Source organism: Macaca fascicularis, chromosome 10, assembly GCF_037993035.2.
Source record: "Macaca fascicularis isolate 582-1 chromosome 10, T2T-MFA8v1.1".
NCBI classification, from domain to species: domain Eukaryota; kingdom Metazoa; phylum Chordata; class Mammalia; order Primates; family Cercopithecidae; genus Macaca; species Macaca fascicularis.
Window position 1 is genome coordinate 91,700,826 of NC_088384.1, and position 25,394 is coordinate 91,726,219.

At 41.6% G+C, this 25,394-nt stretch overlaps 1 protein-coding gene and 1 non-coding gene across 33 annotated transcripts in view; both read right to left on the reverse strand.

Moving 5' to 3' along the window:
• LOC101926439 (RNA-binding protein 12) overlaps nt 1–25,394 on the reverse strand; it is a 39,099-nt gene that overhangs the window by 7,806 nt on the left and 5,899 nt on the right. For 5 of the 32 annotated variants that reach the window (XR_012419310.1, XM_045362849.2, XM_045362848.2 and 2 more), the window contains exon 2: nt 25,294–25,346. The exons of 13 other annotated variants lie outside the window; for them this stretch is intronic. Coding sequence is in view for 8 of the 19 variants with exons in the window: in XM_045362841.3 (XP_045218776.1) it covers nt 18,604–21,402 (2,799 nt within the window). In the remaining 11 variants the exon portion in view is untranslated. Of the gene's footprint in view, nt 1–17,856; nt 21,425–25,293; nt 25,379–25,394 lie in introns of those variants that run through there. 14 more of the 32 variants (XR_012419309.1, XM_045362846.2, XM_015458002.3 and 11 more) reach the window with 6 other exon arrangements.
• Nucleotides 13,099–13,201, reverse strand: LOC123567314 (U6 spliceosomal RNA). Its single transcript, XR_006690235.1, has one exon. It is a non-coding gene; the product is annotated as a U6 spliceosomal RNA (small nuclear RNA).

A 25,394-nucleotide genomic window follows, 5' to 3' on the forward strand; every position in this document is an offset into this window, starting at 1 on the left:
AGCCTGGGCAACAAGAACAAGACTCCATCTCAAGAAAAAAAAAAAAAAAGAAAAAAAAAAAGTGAGGTCTTATCACACCTCTGCCTGAATCCTCTAATACTTCCCATTTAGCACTGCACTTAGAAAAAATCCAAACTTGGCCAGATGTGGTGGTTCACGCCTGTAATCCCAGCACTTTGGGAGGCCAAGGTGGCTGGATCACTTGAGGTCAGGAGTTCAAGACCAGCCTGACCAACATGGTGAAACCCCATCTCTACTAAAAATAAAAAAATTAGCTGGTGTGGTGGTGGGAGCCTGTAATTCTAGCACTTTGGGAGGCTGAGGTAGGAGAATCGCTTGAACCTGGGAGGTGGAGGTTGTAGTAAGCCAAGATCGTGCCACTGTACTCCAGCCTGGGCAACAAAGAAAGAAAAGAAAAAATCCAAACTATACCATGGCCTATAATGTCCTGGAAAGTCTAGATTTCTTTAACCTGATCTCCTAATATCATCTCTCTTGCTCACTCCATTTCAGCCACCTTGCTTGTCACTCCTCAAGTAAGCCAAGTTTGTTTGCTCCTTCTTTTGTGAGACAGAGTCTCATTCTGTCACCCAGGCTGGAGCGCAGTGGTGAGATCTCAGCTCACCACAACCTCTGCCTCTTGGATTCAAGCGATCCCTCCCACCTCAGCCTCCCAAGTAGCTGGGACTACAGGTGTGCACCACCATACCCAGCTAATTTTTTTTTTCTTTGTTGAGACAGGGTCTCACTATGTTGTCCAGGCTGCTCTCGAACTCCTCGGATCAAGCAATCCACCCACCTCAGCCTCACAAAGTCCTGGCATGATAGTGTGTGCCACCGCACGCAGCCAGCCAAGTTTGTTTCTACCCCAAACACTTTGCAGTACCTGGAATGTATTCTTTCTCTGCATTATATCCACATGGCTCACTGCTCCCTTTCCCCACAAGTCTTTATGCAAAATAATCTTCCCTGTTTTATATATATACATATATAGGCTCTCCCTTTTAGCCCCTCTAAAATTTCAACCACACTGCCCCTGACATTGCATACTCCTTTTCTGCTTTTTCTCAATGTCTAATATTATATACATTTATTTACTGTTTCCCCTACTAAAATATAAACTCTGTGAGAAAGGAATATTTAGCTGTTCTGTTCATTGCTCCATCCCAAGCACCTAGACAATATGTATTTGCAGAATGAAATCTGAAAGTTCATCTCCAGTCCCAGTTCCCTACCCAGCCAGTTCCAAACTAACTCATGTCTTGACCCTCTAACCAGGCAGCACCATGCTTCTCTGATTCACCCCCTCCCTCTGCTGGAAACATTTTCTTGCATGGAGCACCATGACAACACCCGGGTATTCCATCCTCCTGTAGTCACCATAACAATCACCCTCAGACCTCTTGTTATCCCTGTGTCCCCCTTGGCCCATACACCTGAAGACCACTCCACCAGCAGTGCACATGAGGTTAAATCTTTCACTGAGCTTCACCCAGCATTCCAGGTTTCCCAGAGCTATACCCTGAGATGCCTCCAGCCTCAGCCCTCCCCTATACGAATCCTCAGTCAATCGCTCCTCCCTCACAGCCCACAGTACCCCATCTTGGTCTCTCATAGTCTCCATCTGGAATGCTGTTATCAAAGTTGGAATGTGAAGAGTTCAACTTGCTTCACATACTGCCCCTCCACAGCACCCTGGCCCCTGCGTGAACGCTCCCAGTGACAGAAAACCCAGTCTTACAATCCAATCATCAGAAAGTCGAGGTCCATACAAATCCTACCCAAACTGACCTAACTCTATAGAATTCTTACTTCTACCTGGTAGGTGTTCTTCCCCAGCTCCATGGGAAGGCGTTACCCTATCTCCCTATGAGAACTCATCTGATACGTGGAAGCTGTGAACAGTCCCAGCTGAAATCTGGAGAAACAGCCCCAGTTCTTTTGACTGTTGCCCCTAGAATGTGGCCTGCAGACTCCTGACCATTCTGATCACTCCCTTGGAGGTTCCCCAAGGACAGACCCAGAGCAGAATACATGTTCCCTCAAGGGATCAGGATCACAGCTTCCCCCAAGTCACAACCTGAATTCCACGCATGTCACCTCACATGCTCTCCAAGGCAGTGTTTACACAGTACGGAGACAAATAAAAAAGAATGCTCATTTCACTAATGCTGGGAATAGTGAAAAATCTAAGCCAGCCTAAAGGTCTGTCGACTAAATATGATACATCTGAACAACGGAATGCTGCATAGTGGCTACAAAACAAGACAGAACTATATTATATTGGTATCATATGAAAAAATAAAAAATAGCCTGGGCACAGTGACTCACTGCTGTAATCCCAGCACTATGGGAGGCCGAGGTGGGCGGATCACTTGAGGTCAGTTCAATACCAGCATGGCCAACATGGTGAAACCCAGTCTCTACCAAAAATACAAAAATCAGCTGGGTGTGGTGGTGCACACCTGTAGTCCCAGATACTCGGGAGGCTGAGCCAGGAGAATCACTTGAACCTGGGAGTTGGAGGTTGCAGTGAGCTGAGATCACGGCACTGTACACAAGACTCCATCTCAAATAATAATAATAACAAGAAGTGTATGACCATTTTTTACTTCAATTGTAAACCTCCATTTTAAACTTAATTGTAGGTGTATCTTTATAATAGATTTGAATACAAACATAAAATAAATAAATACACACACAGAAAAATGGAAGATACACCAAATGTTTTAGGTAGCTCAAAGGAGTGGAGGATGAGAATTTTGTGAACTCCATACTTCTGTATTGTTTCAATATTTTATATTGTTTTGTATTTTTTAAAAGGCCTCATATAAAAACAAAAACAAAACAAGCAAAATAAATAAAAAGGCCTCATTAGCTTCTCCCCCCAATCCACACCTCAAATCCTCTTTACTGTTCATTCCAAGCCCAAACCCTCCATTTCCAGTTCAACAGCCCCTACCTAACTTCAGGCCTTATTAGAGTCTCTTGCGTCCTGCTTGGTTTCTGTCCTAGCACTGCCCCACCCGGTCATCCCAGATGCCAGCTTTCAGTCTCTATACTAAGTAAAAGCCCTGTATAGCTGCCTTTAGGTTCAGAGTCAAACTCCCTACCAAGGCTACCTTGCTGCACAACTCCAAAGGACATACCTACATAGAACTTGGTAGTCGCGCAATTTGATAACCCTGCATCCCTAGATCAACCTTTAAAGCCCTTCCCTGTTTGCCATCAGCTCTACGTCCTGCCGCTCACTCGCCCACCCAACTAGTCATCCAAAGTTATTTCTGGTTCATCTAACACACATGCCTGACTTTCCTGCCTAGCAAATGTCCTGTCATCCATGGTTCTAATATGACATTATTCCTTTATGAACCCTTGCCCATTTTCCCCAAGAAGGATTTTTTTATCTCTACTCTGGATGACTGCAATGGTTTCCTCATCAGTGTTTCTGCAATCACACAGACATTTCTGGGTTTATTCGTCAAACAGAAACCTGATCATGTCATTTCTCCACTGAAAACTCTGGAATGCCTTTCCAAAACACTTAAGATAAAACCTAAAGTTCTTACCATGGTCTTCAACAAGGCCCTGCAAGACCTGACCCTTGCCTAACTAATCATCTAGCCACCCAACTATCCTCCAGCCAGGTTGGCCTTTCTGATCCACATACACCTAACACCAACCTTATTTACGACCTCAGGACTTTTGCACTCTGTCTCCCTCCTTACACTCCAGAAAATAAGTTATACAAGATTAGTAACTCTGGCTAGCTCCATGATCCACAACAGTATCTACGTATCCTACAGTAGATAGTAAGTATTCAGTGACTGACTTAACATTGAAGCCACACCATAATTTTTACTTTTGTCTGTCTACCCTGTAAACTGTGGGCTCCTCGAACTGGGGCTGGATATTATCTCTGTATCACTAGTATTAGTACTTAGTATATAGGGTACTAACAACCATTTGCTGAACAAATGGTGAATGTGCTTTTGCTCAAGTCACACTTCAGGCCTTGAACTAATGTGTAACAGTAAATCTCCCCTATCCTGATCTTATACAGTTCAACTTTAAAATTTAAATGCAGGACTCCTACAATTCAATTAAAATGGACAAAATATTTGATCAGGCACTTCATAAAGGAAAATATGTGAATCAGAAATAAGCAAAGTGATCCACAGCGTTAGTTATCAGGGTAATGAAAAATAAAACCACAATGAGATACTGTTACATACCCACCACAATGGCTAAAAGTATAATAAAAAAGACCGCCACCACCAAATGCTGGCAAGGATATGAAACTCTCATATATTGTTAGTGAAAACATTAAATGTACCACTTTGGAAAACAGTCTGGCAGCTTATCAAAAAACCTAACATACACCTAGCCCAAGAGCAATTCCACTCCTAGGTTTTTAGCCAAAAGAAATGGAAACATTATGTCCACAAAGATTTGTATACGAATGTTCACAGCAGCTTTATTCACAATAGCCAAAAACTTGAAACAGCCCAGGTATTCATCAATATGAGAACAAATTGTGATGTTTATAGAAAATATTCAGCAACAAAAAAACTATTAATATCTGTAACATGAATAAAAATGAAGAATAAAGTAAACAGACTCCATTTATGAAGTTTCAGAACAGGCAAAACAAATCTATGATGTAAATATTCAGAATACTGGTTGTCCTCCCTTCTCCCCCAGGGGAAGGGCAGGTATTAAGTGAGCAGAGGCAGAGAGCTCTCAGTGGGAAGGGAAACGTTCTTAGCATTCTAAGAATGTGGGTCACAGGAGTGTGTGCATTTGCCACTTCCATCTAAAGGAACACTGAGTGTACGCATCCGATTGTAAAATTTTACCAAAAAAACCCCCACAAAAACCCAACAACCCATAAACAAATGTTGCACTAAAGTTAAGGCATGCTGAAATGTTTCGAAGTGTACTGATGCGTGCAACTTTTTTGAAATGCACCAAAAAATAAAAGTTGTTGTTGAAGAAATGTGATAAAACAAGATTTTAAATTGTAGGATCTGAAACGGTGGATATATGGGTGTAATTTTTTTTCAACTTTGCTACATGTCGAAAATTTTCATAATAAAATGTGGGGGAAATTATTATTATTATTTTTGAGACACAGTCTCGCTCTGTTGCCCAGGCTGGAGTGCAATGGGGCCATCTCGGCTCACTGTAACCTCTGCCTCCCGGGTTCCAGCGATTCTCCCACCACAGCCTCCAGAGTAGCTGGGATTACAGGCACCTGCCATCATACCCGGCTAATTTTCGTATTTTTGTAGAGACAGGGTTTCACCATGTTGGGCAGGCTGGTATTGAACTCCTGACCTAAGGTGATCCACCTGCCTTGGGTTCCCAAAGTGCTGGGATGAGCCACCGCACCCAGCTAGGGAAATTTTTAATTGGAGAACTACAGGTCCTCCCGGTAAGAGGTTGTTGTGAATGACAAAAGCATTAGCAGTGATTATTTGGGGTGGTAAGATTACAAGCAACAACTGGAGCTGCTGTCTTCTCACTCCATGACTTTTCAAATGTACCCAAAAGAGATGCCCTTGGTCTGGGCCAAACACATGTAGTGAGTGGGCTATGATTATCTTCCTGTGTAGGACTCAATTCCTGGTGTACTATTCCTTCCTAATCATTACCATTATACCACTTTTCCTGGACTATATCCTTTTTCAGTTTTTTGAACCCAGAATCAAACCCCAACATACCATTGTGGGCTCATGTGTGCCTCAGTAGCATAAGGGACTGGACTCTCACTGATGTGATGCCCCCTAAGGTGGCCTGGCTTCCATTCTGAAGTCAGAGCTTCCTGTGCAAGCATTTTTGTTCTTCACAGATTTGTCTCCTTTTCTTTCTCATTGGAAATCACAACTCTTTAGAAACAAATCTTTTCCACCTGTAGTTTTCTATCCTTTGAGCAGTATTTCCTTTAAATGATCTATAAACCATGGGATTATTAATCTCTTCCAAAACATGTTTCATCTCCTTTGAAATCTACCTCTAAGCCTACATCTGCTTAGAAATCTGTGATTAAAACTGTTCGTGTCACTCTTCTGTCCTACATCTCTTGAACAACTACCTACTTTAAACCAGATTCATTTATTTTTCATATACTGCCATTATAATTAGCCCCATGGGACTTTCAACCTCCTTTTTAGGACCAAAATCTTCCAGAACCATATTAAATATCACATTCGAGTCAATAAAAAGTTTAAAATTTTATCATTTATTTTTGTGATATTTGTGCACTCTTTCATCACCAAGCACATCTTGGCTGGATGTCTGTAATAGTCTTAACTGGTTTTACCATTTCCACTCTCAGTCCCCTATCTGTTATGTTGAAGTCATAGACATTCTCTGACTCTAATCCAACAAAATCCCAATTCTTATAATCCTATCAAAATGTATAATTTGCTTATTATGTATTTCTCCTCTTGGACTGTAACTTCAACAAGCAGAGGGACCAGATTAGCCTTGCGTCTGTGCCAATGCCTGGAAAATAGCATGTGTCTATTGATATCTGTTAAATTTATGAATGCTAGGAAAAGAGTAATAACTCAAGGATCCTCAGAAATGACCCAAATCTAGCTCTGACCTGCTGCTGAGACACCAAGAGAGAAGTAGGCTTTCTAGGAACATCGAACACAAAACACCAGTTTATCATCTCTATTATGTCCCCACCCCGCCACCCTTCCATTTGGGGCTAGTTGGGTGCTGAGAATGGAACAGCTGAGTCCACAGCTCCAACATTTTTCTGCCTCTGCTTTCTACCACTTGGGAGTCACCCTTTATAGTTTGTTTTCTTCTGTTTACTCCTGCCAACCTCGGTGTGCCCTAGCAGGGCACATTCTCTGTCCCTTAAGAAAGGCATACTCATTCCCATTTTTATAACTTAAAATTCACAGTATGTGAGAAATAAAAAGGAACTGAGTGACCATCTAATTCAAGTCCCTCGATCCAAGGCATAGAGGGAAGATGTGGTTTGGCTAAGGCCACGTATATGGTTAAATAAAATGAAGACTGGAACTCAAATATTCTGATTCCTACCTAATCTCTAACCTTGGACTGTTGTTAAGACTTTTTTCTCTTTGAAAAGCCCCCTTTCTATATTCAATTGCAATCTGATGCAGTGGGCAAGAGTGTGGGTTCTGCAGTTAAGTGACCAGGCTCCAAATACTGGCCTTACTCCTTCCTAGCCACAATAATGACATACTACAACACTAAATTGATGTCATATCTATATAACTTGGGCAAAATACTTAATCTCACTAAACTTCAGGTTCCTCAGGTGTAAAGTGGGGGATAGTATCTATTTATTTAGATTAATATAAATAATGTATGCATGGTGCTTAGTACAGAGTCTGGAACTGCTGTGACCACGTGTTAGCTATTATCATTATCCTTCAAGCCTAGCATACATATGCTTCCCTTTTCATGATCTTTCCATACTCAACTTCTCACTCTGGGCTACTATATTCAATTCATGCCACACGACTGTATTCTGTCGATGTTTCTCCAGCTTCTTGCCTGTCAACTAAATGATGAAACTCTTCAGAATAAATACTGTTGCAGCTTCTCCTGCCACACAGCACATACCTGAGCACATAATGGGAATTCAAATATTTGAGGGAAGTTTGTGGCAATGTGCTGGCGCAAGCTTGTATGGCATGCAAGAGCCAACTGTTATATGTTAGGAAATTGTGTAAGTAGGTGGCTTTGGTAAGTTTAAAACTACAGAAATTGGACAACAGAAAAAGTAACAGCTTCCTTTCCCCTGCCAGCCAGTTTACCAGCATACTGCTGTCGATAGGGAATCCCATTCTCTGCTACAAGGGAGTAACTTGCACTTCATTTTCTATGGCTGCCCTTCCCCTGCCTTGGGAGGTTCTAATTTTCCTATTCATAACCTAGAAGATTTTTCCTGGGTCCAGTGGGATCTAATTCAGTGCCAAATGAGCTGAAATTCATTCATCAGTCCCTAACACTTCCCTCTTCCACTTCCAAAGCCCTAACCAGGAAAGGCACCAGCCTGCAATTCCCAATTCCTTATCCACCCCAGGTAATGACCAGAAGTTGCACAGAGGCTGCAAGAACATGGTATAGAGGGCTGAAGGTCTGGGTGGCAGGGTCACTCCTTTAATAAACCAGTGTCATGCTCACACTCCTGTTGCCTACCTTGGCATGCTGGATCAATCAGCTCACAGATGCAGGATCAAGTCTTGAAAGCCAATCAGAAAATCCTCCATAGGCTTACAAAGGACCACCCATTGAACATGTTTTCCCATAAGATTGAAAAGACAAACTACACCGACCACCACCACTCTTCTTTTCCTTTCTGGCCTCATCAAAGGACACGGAGAAGGCAGACAAATTTTCTTATCCCTACTTCTCTAACTTGGGGATTCTCCAAATTTACATCAGCAGCTCTAAGGATATTCCTCATAGGTCACAAACTGAACCAAAATATGAAAATCCTTTCTATAAAACTACACGTTCCTTATTCATACATATGACTAAGGGCTACTGAATGATGCTTATAAACTGAAATTTTCAACAATAAATTTGGTTTAGATCCATGTAGTACTAAGGAGTCAGGCTGACACAGTATTTGGCAACACTACAAAGCTTAAGATGTGCACACAAAAACTAAAAGGTGGGAAAATATGAAAAAGAAAATGGCCACAAGGCTTCCCACTTTGCTGTACTGGGTGATGGTCAAAAACAAAAAACCGGAAGCCACTAGTCTGACTCCAACATCCCCAAAGGCTTATCCAAAGTTGAACAAATCTAACCACTGTACAACTAACTCTTAAAAAATAACTTGAGGACAAAACTGGATATGGAGAACGAAGCAAACTGAGGAGGAATAGAGTCTTCAAAAGCAGGATGGGGGAGGTGAGGGCAATCTGGCTGCGCCACCTGTCACCCCATTAATCACCCCAGTTGATGTGGCTGAGCTGCCTGGCTAGGTGGGTGTCCCCTGCCTCTCTCACTGCTTCACATGCATCCCTCCTGAAGCTGCATGCTCCATCAAAGAGGACAACCATGCCTGAGACAGGAGGACTGGTCCTCGGTCAAGGATACACGAGTAGCTGTGCTCCCCTGCTAGAACCTGCAAACAGGCTCTCAAGAGTAGGATAGGACTGTAGTGGAGTGGGTGTTTTTCTCTGCCCAGAGATTCTGAACACACTAACACAAAGTCTTCATGTGAGTACTTCAAAATAAGTTCAGGCTGGGTGCAGTGGCTCACACCTGTAATCCCAGCACTTTGGGAGGCAGGATCACCTGAGGTCAGGAGTTCAAGACCAGCCCGGCCAACATGGTGAAATCCTGTCTCTACTAAAAATACAAAAATTAGCCAGGTGTGGTGGTGCACACCTGTAATCCCAGTTACTTGGCAGGCTGAGGCAGGAGAATTGCTTGAACCCGGGAGGCGGAGCTGAAATCACACCACTGCATTGCCGCCTAAGCAACAGAGTGAGACTCTGTCACGAAAACAAAATACAAACAAAAAAACAACAAAGTAACTTCAGGTCTGCCTCTGCAATCATAAGCCTGACTGTGGAGGCCAAGACGCCTCACCAATAGGCAAGGGCCCTCCACACTATAGTAGGAGTTGGCAAACTGAAAAGGCACTGGATCAGGGCAGAGCTCCTTCCCTAGCGGCTCAGAATCCATGACAAAAGACTGCTGCCAGTGGCCTCCCACTTTCCCTAAAAGTCAGGGAGGGGATGGGGATGCCTGTGGAGTCATACAGGCATCCATGATTAAAACATCTTTGTTTTCCCCTATTATTTTTCTTTGTCTGGATTACCCCACCTATAAAGTAGGGATAATAATGTTAACTTTACAAGGTTGTGAGGATTACATGAGGACAGTCATGGAAAGTATCCCCTGGCCAGCACAGAGTAAGTACCCAGTGTCAACTGTCCCTTTCGGTGCTCACAAACAGGGAAGTGCACCTTTGGGTCCTTCTGCAGTATCATGAACTCCTCGGTTCATGGGACCAAGGAGGAGTGGATCCAGGAGGAATGCCTCTGGTCCACCTGCTCCAGGATATAACTAGCAGGACAGGGACAGCCCCCAAAGGAGAGATGATGACTCTTCCCCTTTGAATTTCTCAAGCCACAGTGTGGAATCACTACCACACTAGGGAAACCAGGAGAGCAGTACCCAGATCAAAATTTGGAGCTCCATTCCTGGTCACTTTAGTTTAAGGTCCAAACTCAGTACAGATTCCCAGAAATCGAATGGCTAGGTTCATACAATCACAGAAGCTTAAAACCAGACACAAGCTTATCTAATTTAATCCCATATTGTAAAAGAAACATTGAGGCCAGAGGGAAATAATGTCCTAAGTCACATAACTGATGGAACCACGAATCAATTCTGAGAATGTTATTTCTATATCCAACCATTTTAGCAACAGTTCACATTTTGTAATTCACCCCAATCTGAAATCTACCCTGCCACTAAAAGAGCAGTGAGACTCATATGGTCTCCCCTCATGATCTATGCTAACATTAGCCTTGCACAAAGATGGAATATAATTCTCCCTACTTGTCTGACTGCTGGGGCAGGAAGGTAGGAAATCCTGGACTCCACATTTACAGGACTTGATCAAAGGAATAAATTTTAAGTAGCAAGCATGCATAGTGCAAACAAAGTAGAACTCACCTCTAAAAAATGTGATCTGTATCAAAATTTTCAAAGGACATCTATAGGGTAGTCAATTCTGCCCCCATCCCTCCCGGCTGAAATCTACATTCTTTTAATGCCTATCACCGGTGGGGTGCCTGCGACAACAGTATTATATCGCCTTCCTGATGATCTCCAGGACTGAGGCATCACCAAATACCTGTGCATCTACGTGTGCACAGAAGAAGTGTATATCTCCTACAGCACAAAAGGAGATGAGCAAATGAACAAAAGCAGACCAGAGCTCTTGGAAAAGAAACCTGTTTTTCATAATGCAAGCCCCTTACCCCTCACTGGAATAAATTCATTTGGGACACTGGGGAAGAGTTTATGATGGGTCTTCAGAATTTACATGTTAGAGAAGGCAAGAAAGCAAAGGAATATTTCAACAGGAAACTAAGCTACAACAAAGACTAGTTTACACTTGTTCCTGTCTAACCATGACTTAGCAAACGGCCAGAAAAGCCTCTACCTGATTCCCGTGGTATAGGAATGTACGTAGTTTAAGCACAACCGAGCACTTAGTTGTGGCTTAAAACCCTCAACTGTTGAAGAACAGGAATCTTATTTTGCTTTTCCACCAAAGTGTAAGTGCTGGGTGCACAACACTGCAAAAATCTGTTAGTATGAGATACAGCTATGGCTAAGTTGTACATTCATGTGAAGTTGTCTTAAAAGCTTGAAGGTGACAGGTGTTTCCAATTCCAATCTGTCAATTCAATGGTCATAGAAGTAAAGCAGCATATCTACATCAGTAATCAGTAGTTGCATTAATATCCATCGCTTCAGTCACAGTTACAGAACAGGGACCCTACTGGTCCCACAGGCCAAACCATAGAAGGGAGTTATGTATAAAGGCTGTGCTGGCCGGGCGCGGTGGCTCAAGCCTGTAATCCCAGCACTTTGGGAGGCCGAGACGGGTGGATCACGAGGTCAGGAGATCGAGACCATCCTGGTGAACACAGTGAAACCCCGTCTCTACTAAAACTACAAAAAACAACTAGCCGGGCGAGGTGGCGGGCGCCTGTAGTCCCAGCTACTCGGGAGGCTGAGACAGGAGAATGGAGTGAACCCGGGAGGCGGAGCTTGCAGTGAGCTGAGATCCGGCCACTGCACTCCAGCCTGGGCGACAGAGCGAGACTCCGTCTCAAAAAAAAAAAAAGGCTGTGCTACTCTCCAGCCCCCACTGCAATCTAATGTGTGGAGTATAGTGGAGTATAGCATTAACAACTTCCAAGTGGGATCAAAGAAAAATCAAGGCAATCAGAGGCAACAGCACTGGTACCAGTTGGTGTGATTTAAAACCTTTCAAGAAACTGAGGCTAGGCATAGTGGCTCACACCTGTAATCCCAGCACTTTAAGAGGCCAAGGCGGAAGCATCCATCGCTTGAGCCCTGGAGCTCAAGACCAGCCTAAGCCACATAGTGAAACTACCCCTCCACTCCACTCCCACCCCTCCCCCCGCATTTACTTGTCTCTACAAAAAAAATTAAAAAAAAAAAAAAAAAATAGCTACTTAGGAGGCTGAAGCAGGATTGCTTGAAACCAGGAAGTCAAGGTTGCAGGGAGCTAATTGTACCACTGCACTCCAGCCTGGGCGGCAGAGTAAGACCATCTCAAAACAAAACAAAACAAAACAAAAAACAACAACAAAAAGAAACTAAACTCCTTAAATCATTTCCACTGTGTGACTTGTGGTAGCACAATGTGGTTATCATTTGATATGAAGCACAAACTCTAAGTGACAAGGCTTTTTTTTTTTTGAGACAGGGTCTCGCTATGTTACTGGGGCTAGCCTCAATTCCTGGGCTCAAGCAATCCTCCCACCTCAGCCTCCCAAAGTGCTGGGATTACAGGTGTGACCCACCACGTCCAGCCTGACAAGTCTTATCCACTAATCAAAAGCTATGAGTGAACTATTCCCATGCATTAGGAGGCTGAGGCTAGAGACAGCAGTGAAGGGGCTTCAGTCTAAGAGTTTTCAGTCCCGGTTACGAGCAGATTTACTATATAAGCAAGCAAAGGGAGGAAATGAACAGCAGCAGAATGGAGGGAATGAACCATCAAGTAGCCCATTTGAATACAGTACAGCTCATTCCTAAAAAGAGTTAAATTCACTCAACACCTTTGACTGTTCATACTGAATTATGTTCTCTTGCTGGTCATTGCTCCATAACCAAATAGTCATCTTCTCCTATTATGAAATGGCAAATCATCAATTAAGAAAAATGACTTGAAACTAGTAGTTACTAAGATCAAAATTCAGATGCCTGGAACAAATGGGGAGCCAATTCCAATGTTCAGCTGTGCCATTTACCACTTCTCTATGATATTTGCCGAGTCTCTATGCCCTAACCTTCAACATTTTCTTTTAATTAAAAAAAAATACAGAGCGCTTCACAAATTGCATGTCATCCTTGCACAGGGGCCATGCTAATCTTCTGTTTCATTCCAGGTTTTAGTATGTGCTGCTGACGGAAGCACACCTTAAACATTTTTTTTTTTTTTTTTTTTTTTGAGACGGAGTCTCGGTCTGTCGCCCAGGCTGGAGTGCAGTGGCCGGATCTCAGCTCCGGGTTTACGCCCGGGTTTACGCCATTCTCCTGCCTCAGCCTCCCGAGTAGCTGGGACTACAGGCGCCCGCCACCTCGCCCGGCTAGTTTTTTGTATTTTTTTTTTTAGTAGAGACGGGGTTTCACCGTGTTAGCCAGGATGTTCTCGATCTCCTGATCTCGTGATCCGCCCGACTCGGCCTCCCAAAGTGCTGGGATTACAGGCTTGAGCCACCGCGCCCGGCCCCTTAAACATTTTCACTGGAAAGAGGTCCGTGGGGCTATTGACATAATTCAAGGGATGTGGCTGACTTTTCCCAGCACTCTTTCCTGGCCCTAGACTTTTAGAGTGCTGCCCTTCTGTCCCTGGATCTGAAATGTTTGTCAGGTAGCTTTTTTCTCCTTCTGGACTCCAGTGATAGAGCAGTATGTAGAAGAGCATACCACCAATGGTTGCTCACTGCTAGTTATGTCGATCCAGAAAAGGAGTCATACTCTAGGATGCTTTTGAGACTCTAACACAAAGCAGCCAAAGCAACAAGAATAAACTCAAGAACAGCATGGCAAAGAATTACCATTTACCAGCTGGGCACGGTGGCTCACGCCTGTAATCTCAGCACTTTGTGAGGCCCAGGGGGGCAGATCACGAGATCAGATCGGGACCATCCGGGCCAACAAGGTAAAACCCCATCTCTACTAGAAATATAGAAAAAAAAATTAGCTGGGCGTGCTGGCATGCACCTGTAGTCTCAGCTACTGAGAGGCTGAGGCAGGAGAATCGCTTGAACCAGGGAGGTGGAGGTTGCAGTGAGCCGAGATCGCGCCACTGCACACCAGCCTGGGCGACAGATCGAGACTCCATCTCAAAAAAAAATAAAAGAAAAAAATTACCATTTACCTGAGCAGGAGATGAACTTACTTATGTTGTTGAATAGAGACGGGTTTTCCCAGAAAAGTCACTATGACATCAGAGAATTGTGCTACTACCACTCTTCCAGAACATTTTACAAGTCAAAATGACCAATTTTATACTAAAAAGATGAGACTGAAATAAAGCTATTTTTAATTAAAAAAAAAAAAAAAAAGAAAGCCGTTAAGTTTAGATTCTACCATATCCCATAAAAGCTCTACTTTTGGGAGATTGGTGATGATGCACATAATTGATAAACTAATTCTTGCTGTAAAACACTGGAAAGCAGGTAACAATGAATTACATAACTATCTCTCCTGAACAAGAAAAGGAGACATATTATCACACAGTCCACCCCTTTCAGATGGTAAAAGCCATTCTGGATATCTGTAGGCAGCTGATTTCACTCAGAGATTTGTTCATTGTTTAGTCAAACCCTGATTATTTAATCATGGCTCGGCTACTACCTGGAATTATGGATGTCTAGCCCCCTCTAAAACACGCTGGGTATCCAAATTCTAATACAAGCTAAACTCCTTCAAGATAAAAAGTTTTCAACATTTTTTAAGAGCTTTGTTTGCCAACACATCACACACATAAAATTCTGAAAAGGTGGATACTATGGACTTAAACTAGAATCAAGTTTCCTCCCTGTTGTTCCAAGTATCTTCTCTTGACACTTCAGCATTAGCAGGCAAGGATAAGCAACAATTTTACCTCTCCAAGATTACCAAATCTACCTTTCCAAAGGCACAAAATATTTTCAGGTTAAAAAAAAAAAAAAAAAAAACCCTTACAAAATAATATTATAGCTCAGTACTTTTGTGCAGTTAAAGCATTAAAAGCATCAGCCTGTTTTATTTTTTGACAAGTTTATTGAACAGTATTCAAGACTTCATCTTTATAAACAAAAACCTCTGCTGAATGATGCCAAGGCAATACTTGCTGGCAATGATGTGGCCATACTGGCAACAAGCCATTTTATTGTGTTTGGTTTCTAAAGTCTGGACTACTATAGAACTGCCAGTAAAACAATTTAAATGTGGCAATTTTGCAAGGATGGAAAATAATTTTTAAAGTGACCACTTCCAGAAATTCTTTCCAAGAGATATAACTAGCAGCAATCTTACATTTTCTTTACTCATTTCCCGAGTGTTCTTAAAATTGATGAGATTTTATTTTTACACACTTGGCCCATACCTGTACACAACCACAGACTCCAGTAAAAGGGAGCTGGAGTTTAAGGCTTTCATGCATCCTTATTTTTATGCGAGGTTGACTATTTCCACCTAAAAATGTGTATGTTTGCTTACTTCCATACAGTCCTAGATTTTCATCCAGTGGGTTAAGACTGGCCTTAACTACATAGAATATTACTATCTGAAATTTTAAATAAAGTTTCCTAATCGAATTTTCATTGTTGATGCTTTGACAACTTGGAGTACAAAGCTAGGAACTACATTTCACTTAACACTGTTTCATTTTTTAAAAAGCCACTAATAATAATTGTACATCCAAACTACAGTGTAAACACAAAACACACCTCCAAATTATGCTTGTAAACTAAATGTTTCACTAAAGTTCAGAAAAGTTTACAAATTTGCTTATTTATGACATACATTTGTAGATTTCTCTAATCCTTTAAATCAAAAGAAAAATGAACACCAATAAAAAAAATCAGAAGGGAGAGGAAAAAAAATTAAATCTAATGGAAAATATTCTCTTCCATTAATGTCAGAATCACCAAAAGCAGACAATAAAATTTACACATAAAATTGAAAATATCAAGATAGTGTTTACAAATGCACACAACTTTGAGCAAAGCTTTACAAATCCTTCATACCATACAAAGCAAATGAGAAAATAATGTCAATTCATTTCTACCCCAAACCTAGTTCTTAGGAGAAAATTCGCAGGAAGAGAGGTATGAGTAGTTTCACAGAATACATTTTCAAGAATTTTTTAAAAACTGAAACTCCAATGCCCAGAACAAGATAAACAGTATCCTTAGCAGTTAGCACTGTTAATAAGTCTCAGATACACAAAAATCAAGTTCCAGAGGGCAAAGCATTTAATTACATTCCACAACGAGCACTGTTGTGATTCATATAAAACATAGTTCTCTCCAATTTCTACACAAACCGCTCTTTTCTTAATTTATTTAATTAGATGAACAATGGAATCAAGTTTTCCTTTTCAGCATTTATCTAAGATGTAGAAATAACAAAGTAGTTGCAATAAAGTGTATGAAATATTTAATAAGAATGTACGAACATATAACCAAAATAAACTGTGAAATAAGATAAAAGACTTTCATCTTCAAACAACCCATTTTTCTAAAATGAAAATAGTTTTCCAATGGGGAAAATATCTGTGGTTGAAATACAACTCTCAAGCAGTGCTGAAGTTTTTTGCATTGTCTTTGGAATGAGAAATGATTACTTAACATTAACTTAAACAGCATATACAAACGTTATATTGCTTTTTAAATTGAGGAGGCAGTATCTAGTGATCTGTCAAAGCGAATTTGTATTCATGAATTGTCAAAAGACCCACAACACAGTCACCTCTTGAGTCTAAACAATCCTTCCCTTAAACAAAAATCCTGTACTGACAATCCTCTAAGATTGTAGTGATAAAAAGCCTTTTCAAATCTTATCAAATGAAACTGTTGCCACTCTTAAATCTAAATTACACAACCGCTATATTTCAGTGTTCCACTGACTCACAACACCAAAAAGGCACTGTATATTATTTTAATAGGAAATACTTATTTTAAAAGACTGACCCCTTTTTAAGTACACTGATTTGTAGGAAATGTTGGGGATGTTTCAACCGAAGACAAAGGGGTCATGTAAAAGACAAAATTTGTTTTTCATGATCTCTCATCTACCTCCCCTTCTGTATAATGTGATACATTTTCAGAGCACTGACTAGGGAAAGTAACCATAATTAGAGCCTTGTAAGGCAAGTGTTCTCATGACAAGTAACCATAATTAGAGCCTTTTATGACAGTGAGAAAATTTGTTTTTCTTATCATCTCACCTATCTCCCCTTCCGTATTGTTTATAATGTAATGTGACACATCTTCAGAGCACTGACTAGGGAAAGTAATCATAATTAGAGCCTTGTAAGGCAAGTGTTTTCATGACAAGGACACTTACCAACCAGAACTCATGTGGTCCTCCTGCCTTAGTGTCCTAATACCAAAGAAAAGATTATGAAAGGGTCAAGAATCTCAATTTTCTCCCCTCTGGCGGCTGCACTTGTACTCTTGTATGAAGACTTTTAGTCAACAGGCTCCTGATCGAACAACTACGCCAAAAAGCCTCCAAATAACAGGATTAACACATATCAATCTATGAACCAGCATATGGATCTTTTATTCTATAATACTACTGCTATCAAAGATAATTTCAACTTCAGTTTTAAAAACCTAGATATAACACTTTCTTATGAATGGGCCCCTCTTTGTTTAAAGGCCAAAATTTCACATAAATTGGGACAGGAGGAAACTGATACTACAGTTAGTCCATCATGAACAGGACTTCAAATCAAGTATCTTAAACACATTATTAAAAGTGGTTTCTGGTTTTTGATACCATCCAAACAACATGAACAATTTTTAAACTGACTAACCTAAATCGTGGCGGTCAAACCAAAAAGGCTCTGGTAGGTAAAGGACTCCATAGTTTATTTTTGTAGCAAAAGTCTTATTCCACACAGTTTTAAGTGTGACATTAGAAATCAAAGTTCGAGGTTATAGCACAAACCAAGTGTGGACTTTTATATTTAGGGAAAAAACCCAACAAAACAGTTCTGCTCATTTACAAATGAGTCAATTAGACAAACAAAGCAGCAACTTCTGAAGCAGGACTGTCTATACAGCAAGGACCCTTAAGAAGCAATAAAGGTACATACAATGAATCTGTATACAGAAATTTTATTCAATTTTAAAAGAAAATGAGGACTTTAGACAAAGCTTTACCCTATAACAAAGCAAATCTGTCCAGCTTTAAACCAAATTCTGAGAGTAGCCAACTCCTATTTTCAGCAGCTGGCAAGAGCACCCTCAATGAGTTTTACTGACATTTCTATTTTCTTCATCCCATATGGTATAAAACAAAACCAATCTAGACTCCTTGATAAGCTTTATGTGGTCATTTGAGTTTTACAAATGGTTTCTCTAATGGTATGCCAAAATCATTTATGTGTTCTCTCCAGATAGCTTTACTGTAACATACAGCAATGTTTATCCTGGTGAGTCTTCTGTAAACAGTCAACCAATGCTCTATGTTATGGAAACCAAGCTATATGCAATTGAAACAATCCACAGGTTCTAACCTGGAAATACTAGGAAAACAATCTGGATGCATTAATCACAGCAATATGAAGATCTACCCTATAAAGAATGATGTGAATGGCTACCCTAATACAAGTTTTACTTTTCTTGAACCTATAGGCCTGTCATTTAAGTCAATGACAGCAGCTGTGGCTTCATCCCGAGACTCAAAGGCCACCATGGCTTCACCTGTGGGCATACCTTTTTCATTGTATTTTAAACACACTGAGCCTGGGATTACTTGATAGCCATAAAAGAAATCTAAAATCTCATCAATAGACACAGTAAAGGGCATGTTCTGCACTTTAATTACTGTCGGTCCTGGTTTTCCAGAACTAGATGCAAAGCCAGGGGGACCACCAATATGGATTGGGCCAGGGCCAGGGCCAGGGCCAGGGCCAGGCCCAAAAGCTGGTGGCCCACCCAAATGCCCAGGGGCACTTCCAAGACCAGGAGGGCCACTTCCAAAACCAGGAGGACCGCCTAAGCTACCAGGGCCATTTCCAAAATTCTGAGGGCCCCCTCCAAATCCCGATGGCCCACTTAAATTGTTTGGTCCACCTCCAAAACCCGGAACATCCAGTCCTAGACCAGGCAAACCACTGTTTCCAACTGAAGGCATACCAGGCCTAGCATCACCAAAGGCCCCTCCTCCTAATCCTGGAGGAGGGATTGGTGGCCCAAAGGCATTTGATCCACCAAAATTACCAGGAAAGTTAAATGGAGGCCCATTGTTGGCTTCCTTTGATCCTACGGTCAGAAAGGCATGCTCTTCACCTCCTGCACTAGGTATTCCTGCACTGGGCATTCCCGCACCAGGCAGTCCTGCACTGGTTATTGCTGAACCAGGCAGTCCTGTGCTGGGCAGGCCCGCACCGGGAAGTCCTGCACTGGGCAGTCCCACACCTGGCAGTCCCGCATTGGGCATTCCTGGAACTGCAGGATTACCTGGCACAGGCATCTTTAATCCTTTTTTTCCTTGGGCAGGGGGATTTTTCTCAATCTCTCTCATATCTTCTAGGGTAACTACATGAACAAAAGCTTCTCTCCCATTAAGTTTTTTACGGTGTAAGCGTTCAGACTTACGTGCATCATCTTCATTTTTAAACTGAACCAATGCCTGTCCTAGACCTTGCCCATTGTTATCAACAAGAACATGTACAGCATTTTCATCCACTGGGATTCCTTCTAGGAACTGAAGAACATCCATCTTCGTAATGCTGAATGGAATATTTGTTATGTGGGCACAGACTTTGGCAGAGTTGACATCCCCCTCTGGATTTAGCATCATTTCCCTCTGGTCATAGCTGAAGTTCTGCAGTCTTTTTCGAATCATATCTATCTTTTCTAGCATACCTTTCTTAGTAATTGGATGAACTTGAATAAAGCGATTGCCCATGTACTGTTTATGACGACACAGAGCAGCCTTATAGTCGGCCTCATTTCTGAACTCTACAAAGCCTTCACCAGTTGCTTTCCCATTGGGTCCATAAGCTATATAAATACTATCTTCCACAATATCCAGCTTTTTAAAAAAATCAATGACATGTTTGTTTTCTGCTTCAAATGGTAGCCCTTTCAAGTAAACACAAAAACCAGCCTCATGTGGTGATCTTGACCTTGATCTTTTCTGCCCACTGGGCGATTTTGACCTGGGAAGTGTCTGAGGAGGGGGATGACTTTGTCCAGAAGGTCCCATATTTTGCTTAAAAGTGATATGGCCTCCAGCAGCTACCCACTGTCTTTCTGTGGCAGGGCTAACTTCCACATAGCGTTGAATCATCAGCATTCTGTTTCGTTTCAAAGCTTCAAATGTATCTTGAGGGGAGAGAAACTTAACCAATCCATTCCCATTATTTCGACCTACATGATCTTTCAACAAATGTACTGCATCAACACGGAGCCCATGGAAAAAATCTCTGACATCATTTTCCATTGCAGAAAAGGGCATTCCATGCACACTGACATATAGATCATCAGGGTTGATGGGGAGTGGCTTCACACTGCTCTGAGAGTTCATCTGGATAGGGTTAACAGGATTCAATGGACCAAGAAACATAGGATTCAGGTTATTGTTCAAATTCATAGGTGCTCCAGAGCCATTCATTCCAGCAGGTAGAGGTGCCACAGGTGGCGGATTCAAGGGCGGCATGCCCGACATGGGTGGCAGTGGGGTCATGGGTGGCACAGAAGGAACTGGGGGAATCGGGGGCACAGGAGGCACAGGAGGTAATGTAGGTACTGGAGGAGGAACTGGAATTGGGGGAATGGATGGCATTGGTGGCAGAGATGGCATTGCTGGAATTGGAGGAATTGGTGGCGGCGGGACTGTGTTCATTGGAGAGGCTGTGCTTGGAACGGTTGAGCTAAACGTTGGGCTCCCAAAGGAAGCTCCCATATTTGGAGGAGCTGTTCCTATGCTGGCTGTGGAAAATGTCTGTATGTTTTTGTTGCTTTCATGAACAGAAGTGGTGGCAGTAACTACACTGGGTGAAGGATTATTAAAGTTGGATACTGTTGTGGGCAAGTTTACCCTGCCACTCATTCCTGAGCTAGGTGGTGGTCCTGATCTACTGGCATTTGCTGGTGGTATATCTAAGTTGGCAGTTTCAAAACGCCTACGACTCAGTTCAATCATATTCTGCATTTCCGTTTTACTACTCAACAATAGTGTTACTTTTGACCCTTTAATTGTACCACCTGTGCGCATCATACCAAGCCTTGCATCTTCATCAGTGGCAAAAACGATGAAAGCCTCACCCAGTTCACCCCCTACAATATGCACGCCCCCATCAGGAATGGTCAATCCAGAGAAGAAGTGGCGAATGTCCATGGTCCCCGCCACAATTGGGAGACCTTGCAAACGGATGACCACAGCCATGCTGCGCTGAAACCACACACACCTGCAGATGAGAAAAGGCAACGGCCAGGTCAGACTCCTGTTTATCACACCAAGTTTTTAGCTACAAGAATGACCAGCTACCATATTAGGCCCTCAAATAGTCCCTGAAGCTATCACAGGCAATGTCTTTAATTTAGATATTCTAAAAACTGAACATTTCGTGCCATTTACAATGTAAAACGTAGACAATTTCAACTTCCAGAAGGCATTAATTCTGGAAACAGTTCAGTCCCAAGACTCAAAAAGTTCAAGAAAAAACAACTGTAGGACAGTAAAATACATATACATCATTCAGACCACTAATCATTCAGTAAGATTTAAAAGAAATATGTAAGTCAAATCAGGAAACAAAGTTTAACAATCTATAGGGAAAAAGCATGTAAAGAATATATCAAAGTTAATATTAAAAACTCACTTCGCATCTTCCCTATATTCTTGACAATTTCATAGAATTATCAAGAGTGTGATTTTATAGAGCTCAGTCTCAAAATCCAACAGAAGCAAAAAACTAGAATACTAATGAATTGTAAATAATACTTAAAAGTAGATTCAAATCTTTTTTTTTTTTTTTTTTTTGAGACGGAGTCTCGCTCTGTGGCCCAGGATGGAGTGCAGTGGCCGGATCTCGGCTCACTGTAAGCTCCGCCTCCCGGGTTCACACCATTCTCCTGCCTCAGCCTCCTGAGTAGCTGGGACTACAGGCACCCGCCACCTCGCCCGGCTAGTTTTTTGTATTTTTTAGTAGAGATGGGGTTTCACCGTGTTAGCCAGGATGGTCTTGATCTCCTGACCTCGTGATCCACCCGTCTCGGCCTCCCAAAGTGCTGGGATTACAGGCTTGAGCCACCGCGCCCGGCCGATTCAAATCTTAAATGAGAACTGGTTCCATTATTTTATTCATCCTAAAACTTTTCGATCTGCCTTATAGATTACAAAAAACTACATATGGAATTATTTATTATAAACAAGGTTAAGACATACTAAGAAGCCAAAAGAACTACTGAATAGGATAAACAAAATCTGAGTTACCTTTATTCATTACCCCCAAAAGTAGAACCTGGTTATAGTCCCATTCACTGTGACTATTTTAATTAAAACTCAGGTCCAATGACTCATAACCAAATCCTCTATTTAATAAAATTTTTTAAAGTATTATTTTCCCCTAGGAGAGGGCTGACAATAAAAATATTTTTGGTTTTTGTTTTAGAACCAGAGTGTGAATTACTCAGTGGTTGTTACAGTCTTGGATCTACGCCACTCCTGTAGGATCTCTGTGATCAATCGCCTTAGATCATGCCTGTTTTGACATAATCAAAAAAGAAATGTTCCCCTCAAATTTCAGTTCTAAAGGCTTCTAAGAGCAAATCCAAGGGCAGCCCTTTGGAAAATGACACAAACCCAATTATTGAGACTGGGAAACATATTACTTTGAAATTAAGGTGGTCGATAACATAGGGTGTTTTCCAACCCATCTGAAAAGTCAACTTTTATTTATTTATTTATTTTGAGATGGAGTTTCACTCTTATAGCCCAGACTGGAGTGCAATGGTGCCATCTTGGCTCACGACAACCTCCACCTCCCAGGTTCAAGTAATTCTCCTGCCTCAGCCTCCCAAGTCGCTGGGATTACAGGCATGTGCCACCACGCCTGGCTAATTGTTTGTATTTAGGAGAGATGGGGTTTCACCATGTCGGTCAGGCTGGTCTCGAACTACTGACCTCAGGTGATCCACCCTCCTCAGCCTCCCAAAGTGTGGGGATTACAGGCACGAGCCATTGCGCCCCTCCTGAAAAGTCAACTTTTAAATATAAGCCTATAAAATCAGCTCTATGACCCTCAGAAAGGTTATAAATTAATGAAGAGATACAGTTTTATCACTTCTCAAGAACATTAGAAGTGGCAAGATTTTCTGCTATAAGCTCTAAGAATTCTGTAACTTCAATGTCAAATATTATATAAATACTAATTCAATGCAACAAAATCTGTATTATCTCAGTATGACAATTGCCATATACAAACAAGAAACAAACTGTTTGGCTTTGACAGTTTTCTCACAGACACATAACACAAAAATAAAAGCCACCTTCAAATTTAATCCAGAAAAATGGACTAGCAAACAGAAAATGCTTTTTGTGAGGCCATTATAAAGCACCAGAAATTTGGGAAGGGTGGGAAAGCTTTTCATTTACAAACTTCAAGAGTCAACAAGAAAAATTAACGCTAAAAAACATCACACCAACAGTCTCTTTTCTTATTTACTATTTAGCAGCCTATAAGGAGGTTCATCAAGCAGTGTCCAAGTCATTAAATCAAATTCATATTCCTTGCTCAATCTAGAATTATGTGGCTATATGCAAAATGCGATAGTATTTACTGTTCAACTTCAAAAACCGCTTAATCACTTTGTATAGGGGAAACATCATGGGCAATCAAGGTACTCAAAACAATATGAGAGAGACAGAGATATTAGTTTGCACTGGGACAATAAAACAGGAACTTGATATAGTCCCAAGAACACAAAAATTAAACACAGGGCTAAAGTGACAAACACAGTTAAGTCTTCAAGCCATTTTTTGTTAAGAGTAGGGATTTACTGAAACTTTGTACAAGGTACACAAGAATATGCTATTGAAAATCTGCCTCAGATTACCAGCTGGAAAGGGTGGAATATTAAACCAAAGTGGAATACAAGATTTATTTATAAAGTCATCTGATGAGGAAAATTGTTTCTAGCTTCCAAAAAATATGAAATAATATCTGCAGCCAGGTGCGGTGGCTCACGCCTGTAATCCCAGCACTTTGGGAGGCTGAGGCGGGTGGATCACCTGAGGTCAGGAGTTCAAGACTAGCCTGGCCAACATAGTGAAACCCCATCTCCACTAAAAATACAAGAAAATTAGCTGGGTGTGGTGGCACATGCCTGTAATCCCAGCTACTAGGCAGGCTGAGGCAGGAGAATCAACTGAACCCGCGAGGCAGAGATCACGCCATTGCACTCCAGCCTGGGCAACAAGAATGAAACTCTGCCTCAAAAAATAAAAATAAAACAACAACAACAACAAAAAAGTATCTGTTATTCTGTTACTAAGTAACTGACAGCTAAGTCATTTCAACCTAACTTGGGCCTATCTTAGTTACTTAAACAGGAGGGTTAGATTCCACTTGCTAAGGTTTCATTTAAAGTCTAAAATTTGTACTCTAAAACATGTGACTCAATATCTACACTTAAACTTTTAGGAAATATAAATAAACATACCAATAACAAGTATCTGTATTTGTAGTCTAAAATGCTACTAAGGAATAAAACAGCTACTTACTGCCTATCAGGAAAATAGCAAGAGAAAAACATCCATATAAATGAAATTGACCCCCAAAAGAACAACTGTTCGAAGCACCCATCTACCCCACCCCCATCCCTCAGATAAACTTGTAAAAAACCACACCAGCCGGGGCGGTGGCTCACGCCTGTAATCCCAAAACTCTGGGAAGCCAAGGCAGGTGGATCACAAGGTCAGGAGTTCAAGACCAGCCTGGCCAAGATGGTAAAACCCCATCTCTACTAAAAATACAAAAAAATTAGCTGGGCGTGGTGGTAGGCACCTGTAATCCCAGCTACTTGGGAGACTGAGGCTGAGAAGTGCTTGAACCCAGGAGGTGGAGACTGCAGTGAGCCGAGATAGCACCATGCACTCCAGCCTGGGCAACGGAGTCCAGCCTGGGCGACAGAGCAAGACTCCGTCTCAAAACAAAAAACAAGCAAACAAAAACACACACACCCAATACAGTTGCTACACATATTTTCATATTTCTTAATAAGCTATCTCATTTTATTTTGTATAAAAACGAACTCTCTATTCAAAATCTCTTACCTGATAAAACAAGAGATGTATTTTCTTAACAAGAAGTAGAGGCCAAGTCAATCCTGTGGGCAACCAATTAAAACCAACTTTTAGACTGCAATAGAGAATAA